Consider the following 9089-nt stretch of genomic DNA (forward strand, 5'->3'; position numbering starts at 1 on the left):
TCCCCCCAGTCAAGTAGAGGTGGAATTTTCAACTACAAGCATGTCTTGTCTTATTTCTCCCTAGGGCATAGTGCTAGGAAAAACCGTGTACTTCAAGTTAAATATTAAAATACGCTCTTTTTTTTTTTTTGAGACAAAGTCTCACTCTTGTCCTCCAGGCTGGAGTGCAATGGCGCGATCTCGGCTCACTGCAACCTCTTCCTCCCTAATTCAAGTGACTCTCCTGCCTTAGCCTCCTGAGTAGCTGGGATTACAGGTGCCTGCCACCATACCCGACTAATTTTTATATTTTTAGTAGAGACGGGGTTTCATCATGTTGGCCAGGCTGGTCTCGAACTCCTGACCTCAGGTGATCTGCCCGCCTCAGCCTCCCAAAGTGCTGGGATTACAGGCGTGAGCCACCGCGCCTGGCCTCTCTACTTTTTTTTTTTTTTTAAGAAAAGAAATGAATGGATTCTATGTTTACATTTGGTCTCTCATATTTCAAAGCTTTATTCTAGAATAAAGTGAGTGGATTGGCAGAAGAAAACATTAGGCCACGTTCAGATTTCCTGGTGTATGACATTGGCCTGAACTTACTCTTCCACAGTTGAGTGTTGGGTCAGTGGAGGGGTCATCCCAGGTGTTTCCATCAGGAAGAAGAGACTAGATGGGAAAACTTACCCTGTTGCAGAGCAGCTAAGCACTAAGCAGTAATGTATTCCTGCATTTTTTTTTTCCTTAAAGGTGGAAAACCAGATTGTGTAAACCCTACTGAGGCTAATGTTGATGAACCTGAACCAACTCTCCTCATAAAGCCAGAAGATATTGTCTTAAAAGAACCAGGAAGCACAGAAAAGACTCTCCGGACACTTCTGAGACCAAGTGATAAAGTTTCCAAGTACTATAAGACAACTTCTTCTGAGATCAATGCAATTGTAGGAGCCATTCCTTCTACTTGTATGTCACTTATTTATCAAGTTTTAAAAGCATCAGCAAACGTGGAAGCAAACTGTCCTCTGTCTGTCCTTGCATTGTCCCCTGCCTTTCTCCGTTAGACTAAGTTTCTCAAAGCCTTGTACCTTGCATTTAATTCATATTCTAACTACCTGGGGAGGAGAGGCCCACGTATAAATGTTGATTGAACTGAATTGCCAGTGATGACCAAAGTAAAATGATTTTTTATATATTAGTGAAATGGAAACCATTATAGATCAGAACATCGAATGTTATACATTGTAGTAATTCAGACTCCACCAAGTATTAATATTAGATGATTTTTAAACCATATGATTCTTAGCTCCATACATATCTGCCTTCAAATATTTAAAGAGCTTTTACATAACATTTCTCTGCATATTCATTCCCCATGTGTTAGTTTGCTGGGGCTCCTGTATCAAAGTACCACAAACTGGTGTCTTAACAGAATTTTATTGTCTCACAGTTCTGGAGGCTTGAAGTGCAAGGTGTCAGCAGGACTGGTTCCTCTGGTGGATTGTAAAGGAGAATCCGTCCGTGCCTCTCCCCTAATTTCTGATGATTTGTTAGCAGTCTTTGGTACCACTTGGCTTCTTCAGCATCACCCTGATCTCTGCCTTCACCTTCACACGGTGTTCTCCCCATTTTCATGTCTGTGTCCAAATTTCTCCATTTTACAAGAACTCTAGCCATATTAGGTTACGGGCCCAGTATACTACAGTATGACCTCATCTTAATTAATTATACCTGAAATGACCTTATTTCCAAATAAGGTCACACTCTGAGTTAGTTGAGGTTAGGACTTCACCATATAAATTTTGGGAGGAGACAATTCAACCCATAACATCCATATATCAATATGAAGCATGATGAATATTGGTAATTTAGAAAAACTATTTTATGTTGATCAAGATCACATCCTTGGAATAAGGACATGATTGAGGATTTACATATTTTTCTCAACTGGATTTTTATAGACATGCTATACATTCTAGAGTAAAGAAATCTTGTTATTCTCTTTAGACTGTGTTGTCCAGTAGAAATAAAATTGAAGTCATCTATGTATTTACAAACTTTTTAGCATTAAAGAAAACCAGGCTGGGCATGGTGGCTTATGCCCGTAATTCCAGCATCTTGGGAGGCCAAGGTGGGAGGATCAATTGAGGTGAGGAGTTCAAGACCAGCCTGGGCAACATAGTGAAACCCTGTCTCTACAAAAAATACAAAAATTAGCTGGGCATGGTGGCAAACTCCTATAGTCGCAGCAACCTGGGAGGCTGAGGTGGGAGGATCACTTGAGTCCAGGAGTTCAAGGCTGCAGTGAGCTGTGATCATGCCACTGCATTCTAGCCTAGGTGATAGAGTGAGACCCTGTCTCAAAAAAGAAAAAGAAAAAGAAAAAGAAAAAAAGTCATGTTAAAAAAAAGAAACAGGTGAAATTAATTTTAATACTATATGTATTCAAAATATTATCATTTCAATAACTAATCAATATAACAGTTATTAAATATTTTGCTTTTTTGTACTAAAATGTTTGAATTTTACATTTGGATTACACCAAAATTCTTCCTAGCCACATTCTAAGTGCTCAATATGCACATGTGACTGGTGGCTACTGTGTTACACAGCTTTGTTTTAGAATGTCTGTTTTCTTTCCTCATCAATGACCTAGGTTACCCCATTTGTGGTGTTCCAACCATTCGATCTGACATTCCTGCTCCCCGAATTCGTCGCATCAGTGACAGAACTAATTATGGTGAAGAAGGTAGTGCGTATTCACTACTATATCCTACCATCTTCGCCCAGAAAGGAGTGTTTGAAAGAGACTTCTTCAAGACCAGATCAAAAGAAGAGGTATAGCATATAAACATACAAAAATGGAAATGTTTTATCTACCAACAACTACTATTTTAGACTTTTAAAAACTTGGGTTTTTATATTTACAAAAGTCTACAGGATCCCCAAGTATAGGATTCTTGATGAATAATGCTCAACTTGGTTGTGACATCTGGTACAATTCTTGAGGTAGAATTTATGCTGTGACAGGAAGAGCAAATTCATAGTTTACATTCAATATGGTCCATGTAAAGAAGAAAAATATTTTTCTAAAACATTTAATACTATTCTAGTTGACAAAAGGAACGGGATCAACCACTTCCTTATGTAAGCATCCTGATGGCCTTGGGCCTCTAGAACTAAGAGTGGGCATGAGGATGGTCACTCTGCTACCCTTCTTGTCCACTGCTATCATATGTCTCAGATTATCTGCGACAAGCATTGATTTAAAATATTCTGTCTTGTTGCCACACCACAGGTAAGGTAATACGTCTGTCGTATGTATGTATGTATGTATGTATGTATGTATGTATTTATTTTTGACTCAGAAAACATGATGCCCACATCCGAGATGATCCTCTTCCTAGATGAGTTAGAAAGCTAGGGTTATAAAACCAGCTAGGTCTGAATAGCCACTGGGGTGCTGAGGGCCAGAGATTGATAGCAGTGCTCAGTTAGACCAGCCTGTTTACATCTGTGCTTATGGAAAGCAGGTGTAATTCAGGGAGTACTTGCTTCTTCAGAACCTTCATAGCTGGAGCTAGAAATGATATAGGAAAAGACATACGATGACTTTTCGGACTTCAGATGAAGGGTTAATGGCTTGGAAACGTATTAAATACTAACTGAATTAATGGCAGATGCATCCCAGCAATTGTTTCATACGGAGGCAGGACAGAGAGGAAGGAGAGACAGAGGCTGATGCTTGCTTACTGTCCCCAAAGGAGGAACCTGGTATCCTTCCCGCGGATCAAAGAAGAAAACCTCCAGATTGTGTTTTCACTTTTCTCAATCACTCTAAAAGGCCTATGAAATAGAATTTTAGGGTTTCCAAAAGAAACAGAAATCTCCTGCTTGTTTCATAACACCTAAAGATTGTTTTAACTAGGAAGTCATACTTTATCCCACAATTCTAGACAAAAAGTAAGAAGTCAAAGACCTGTTTGGAATAATAATGTTGACTTGAGGATGGATAGATTTCAGTAGACGTGTTAGGTAGTCAGCATACTACTGATAGAATTCCAAACCATTGGAGCAAAGCCTCTCAAGGAGCGGGGAAGGAAGCAGGGGAGAAGGTCTGGGATGCTCAAGACTGACTCAAACCATTCCTGAGCTCACTCTGCAGGGGCCTTTTTAAACTACCAGTGGGTGGGGAAAATAGCAGCTATGCATAGGGGTGTTGTGTTTTTGCTTTACAGCGGCAGTTGCTAGCAGCTCTTCTCTTCTGAATTTCAGAATTTGATTTGTATTTGAATAGTACTTAATTTGTATTTAATTACACTAATTTCCCACAAGGGTACATCATTTCTAGGGGATTTTTTAATTGTTGAGATTCTGTTTAATAGACGTATTCTGCAACTATTTTATTTCTTTGGCTATTCGCTTCTAACCTTTTCATTTCCCTTTTTTTTTTTTTCTGAGTGCTTCATAGTAAATGGTTCTTTTAAATTTAGTTTCATTTTAAAATTTTGTTTTCACATATTTTATTCCCACTACTCATTCTATTGTTTCTTCCCACTACTAGTTCTTACTTTCCTTTCTTATATTTTTCTTAAGACATAAGAAGCATGTTTTTCCCCACCTTCATCTGTTTTAATAATTATCACTGTAGACAGATTATTTGTAACCAAACATTGCTGGTTTTCAGTGTGCTTGGCTTTTAGTGTGCTCTCTTAATCATGGGTACACTATCTGCCATTTGCACACATAGTTAAAGTTCCAACAGGCCAGTTAGATACATTTTATAAGTGTTCGTATTTTAAAGAATACAAAACTTGGCCATGCCTAGAGGCTAATGCCTGTAATCCCAGCACTTTGGGAGGCCGAGGCGGGTGGATCATTTGAGGTCAGGAGCTGGAGACCAGCTTGGCCAGCGTGGTGAAACTTCATCTCTACTACAAATACAAAAAAATTGGCCAGGTGTGGTGGCACACAGCTGTAATCCCAGATACTCAGGAGGCTGAGGCAGGAGAATCACTTGTACCCAGGAGGCAGAGGCTGCAGTGAGCCAAGATCACACCACTGCACCCAGCCTGGGCAACTGAGTGAGACTCTGTCTCAAAAATAAATAAATAAATAAATAAATAAATAAATAAATAAATAAACAAAACTAATGTTCAAGTGGCTTAGGTGACATACACAAGACCAAAATGACAATAAATGACTGAAATGGAACTCAAACCTAGCAACTCTTCTTTCTTTATTTTTTTCACTCTTTTTACTTGAATTTTGCTACCTCTCCTTAACATAACGAGACATTTAAAGTTGAAAGTAACTTTATATATTGGCTAGTGTATTTGAACACCCTCATATTCATAATAACAAAATTATTCCTGAGCTGACAGTATTAGAATTTTGATATTTTCTCATTATATATGTATACAAGCACATGCACACACACAAATACATACACACACATACTTTTCACACATACTTTTTTGGAAAAATATCTATAGTCTTAGATGTTATAAAGATATTTTTCATTATAAATTTTAAAACATATAAATCACGGTCTATTTTAAATGCCTTTTTCTAGATTGCAGAGATGCTGTGTAACATTGGTGTCAAGCTTTCTGATGAAGAATTTGAAAATGCATGGAATCTTGCATCAAAAAAGCATCACAGAGGAGAAGTTTGTGTTGAGAACATCAGAAATGTTCTAGATGAGCTATGGCATGCAGACCGGATCAAGTGTAAAACACCCATGTGATATTTTTGGACTTCATTCATTCAAGCAAAAGAATTATTAACTCTATGTTTATCTAAAATGTTCAATCCATTCTGGTTTTAGATATGATGTTAGAGTTCAGCAATCACAGTGGTTAAGACTCATATGCCTGTATGTGTTGCTAATAAATTAGATTTTGGATGTTAAAATTTATTGTTTTCCATAAAGCACCTAAGAACTTGACAAGTGATTGAAGAGTTAACATTCAGCCTCAGCAAAGACAGTTCAGAATGATATTAGAAGTTTTGTAGGCCTAAGAATTCCATCCATTTTAGTTGGCCATCTGAATTCATAGTGTGATTTGTGATGCAAAGTTTAATTTTTTTTGTTGGTTAAGCCAATTTGAACTGCAATTTCTGTCACAGGTGATCAAAATGTAGTAACACACCAAGAGTAAGGAGATTCATGTTTATGTAGTGGACTAAAAGCTAGATCTTATGCATGGAACTACAGGTGAATTTTTTTTTTTTTTTGAGATGGAGTCTCACTCTGTCACCCAGGCTGGAGTGCAGTGGCACAGTGTTGGCTCACTGCAACCTCTGCCTCCCGAGTTGAAGCGATTCTCCTGCCTCAGCCTCCCGAGTAGCTGGGACTACAGGCGCGTGCCACCATGTCAGGCTAATTTTTCGTAGAGACGAGGTTTCACTGTATTAGCCAGGCTGATCTCGATCTACTGACCTCGTGATCTGCCCGCCTCAGCCTCCCAAAGTGCTGGGATTACAGGCATGAGCCACCGCGCCCGGCTACAGGTGAAAAATTTTAAGAAAAAAAAAAAAAATGGTCTTGACTTCCTTACATTTCCTTTTCCATTAAAAAGTTACTTGTCTTTTAAAAATTAATTCTTTAAAAGAACAAATGAAGAATACAGCTAGAGGAGCTCTTTCCATATATTAAAACCCACAAATTTAAAGCTTTTATGACAGCACAAACAAGACAAAAGAAAACATTATAAGGTTTGGGGAATAAGCAATCTTTTCCAAATAATCTCTAAACTCATGCTTTCTTAACACATCTGGCTTAAGTCATCAAACTATGGTCAAGCAGGCATGGGGCCGTTGCCCTTAAGGGAGGAGATAAGCCATCTTTCAGGATGGTCCTGATTCACTTTCCTAAATCTACTCTAAAAGTACCAGTTGAGGTTCCTTTGTGTATCCTCCTTCTATCACTGGTGGGTTCTTTGTATTTTGTCCCTAGTAGGATATAAAATGGGTCAGAACTGTACATTTTCAACATCAAGGAAAATCCATTGACAAATAAAAAAGTTATCTTTTTATTCTATCTCTCATTCCAACTTATGCCCAGTCATGTTGTCCAACATAGTGTATAAGGGATTCTATAATGAGAATTCTACAATGAGAATAAATAATAGCATTGAGATACTCTGGTAATAAAATGCCAACATAAAGATGATAAACATGAAGATGATAAAATTTGAATAAACTTTCTAGTGTCGAATTCACAGGAATAAATAATACCCAAATGTTAAATTTCCTTGCCAGTTAAAATCTGAAGATAAAATTCGAAGTAATTCAAGACTGAAATCAAATTATCCAGTATCCAGTGAGTTAAAAATCCAAGGAAATTATCTCTCCCTTTTTTCTGCTTCTGCCAAGTTTCAGCCAAGGTGTTTGGAAGACCTGGGGAGAGGTGTGTTTCCTTTAAGCAGCTGTGTCTTGAGCTACTTCTCACTGGGAAGACCATAGTTCCATCCTGGCTGTTAAAGTCATAGTCACTTAACTGAAGTGACTCAGCGGGCTGAGCTTCAATTTTAGGAAGTCAAAGATGTAACAAGACGTGCAAGATTTCATAGCTCCCACCAAATTTAGGAAATAAGCCAATTCTTAGCTCTGAGAGCAGTTATCTCAGAGCAGTTTTCTCAGTGAAAATTGTGTTTCTACAACCAGTATCTGTATGTCACCGAAGATATAGAAGAAATTACGTGGTATCTGAGTGAAGGAGAGAAATGGAGAAAATCTTGATTTGAGCCTTACCAGGGTGTTCATATGTGTACGTTAGCTGGAATTTATGACCTATGGACTTAAACGAATTTGGAAGAAATGAAGTTAATTTTGATACTATGCATTTACTATATCTGGCCTAAAAATCTACTTTATATATACTGTCTTCTCTTATTGGAGCACGACATTTGAAACATTATTTCCTTCATGCAATTTAGAAATTTTGGACAGAAGCCCAATCATTACTTTTTTTTTTTTTTTTTGAGATGGAGTCTCACTCTGTCACCCTGGCTGGAGTGCAGAGGCACGATCTCAGCTCACTGCAACCTCTGCCTCCCAGGTTGAAGTGATTCTTGTGCTTCAGCTTCCCGAGTAGCTGGGATTACAGGTGTGTGCCACTATGGCGGGCTAATTTTTTGTATTTTTCGTAGATATGGGGTTTCACCGTATTGGCCAGGTTGGTCTTGAACCCCTGACCTCAGGTGATCCATCACGTTGACCTCCCACAGTGGTGGGATTACAGGCGTGAACCACTGTGCCTGGCTGGTCATTACTTTTTATTATGAAGTATCTCTCTTTCCTACTCAGCCTATTCTATACTTTTCATTATTCTTTGAGGTGCTAGGGACTGAATAGAGTGCAGGTGCTATTTAGCAGTCTTATTGTCAATATTCTTTTCAAGTGCACTCCTTCAATTCTGTGCCTAGGAATTGCTTCCATTGCTTCTTGTTTTGGAATTGCCTAGGATTCAGAAACCTACCTCCTGTTACAGTTTCTTGTATGAGTTAAACTAGCTAGAATCAAAGTGGCACATGTGATGGAAGTGATCGTTGAGCCACATGAATTTAAGTTTAGCTGATTGAGGGGTTTGCTTCCTGCCCTGAGTGCAGGATGGCTTTGGGGCAAGGGACCTAGTGCTGCTTATCTGGGCAAACCCTGTTTAAAAGTTTGAGCCTTCACCTCTTGTTGTCTAGAAGATATGGATACATGGGGGCAACCCCCTTTGGGTCCCCTCCCTTTGTATGGGAGCTCTGTTTTCACTCTGTTTTACTTTATTAAATCTTGCAGCTGCACTCTTCTGGTCCATGTTTGTTATGGCTCGAGCTGAGCTTTCGCTCACCGTCTACCACTACTGTTTGCCGCTGTCGCAGACCCGCTGCTGACTCCCATCCCGCTGCTGACTCCCATCCCGCTGCTGACTCCCATCCCTCTGAATCCGGCAGGTGTCCGCTGTGCTCCTGATCCAGCCAGACTCCCATTGCCACTCCCGATCGTGCTAAAGGCTTGCCATTGTTTCTGCATGGCTAAGTGCCTGGGTTCGTCCTAATCGAGCTGAACACTAGTCACTGGGTTCCACGGTTCTCTTCTGTGACCCACGGGTTCTAATAGAG

The 9089-nt window shown here is 39.3% G+C and overlaps 1 protein-coding gene across 4 annotated transcripts in view; it reads left to right on the forward strand.

Moving 5' to 3' along the window:
- The window catches only part of EFHB (EF-hand domain family member B), a 69201-nt gene extending 63312 nt beyond the window's left edge, over positions 1 to 5889 (forward strand). For all 4 annotated transcript variants that reach the window (XM_063637396.1, XM_063637398.1, XM_063637393.1 and 1 more), the window contains 3 exons: positions 727 to 939; positions 2630 to 2811; positions 5549 to 5889. In XM_063637396.1, the coding sequence (XP_063493466.1) occupies positions 727 to 939; positions 2630 to 2811; positions 5549 to 5722 (569 nt within the window). In that variant the 3' untranslated portion in view covers positions 5723 to 5889. The remainder of the gene's footprint in view (positions 1 to 726; positions 940 to 2629; positions 2812 to 5548) is intronic.
- Positions 5890 to 9089: the final 3200 nt, after the last annotated feature.

This window comes from Symphalangus syndactylus, chromosome 1 (genome assembly GCF_028878055.3).
Source record: "Symphalangus syndactylus isolate Jambi chromosome 1, NHGRI_mSymSyn1-v2.1_pri, whole genome shotgun sequence".
Taxonomy (NCBI): domain Eukaryota; kingdom Metazoa; phylum Chordata; class Mammalia; order Primates; family Hylobatidae; genus Symphalangus; species Symphalangus syndactylus.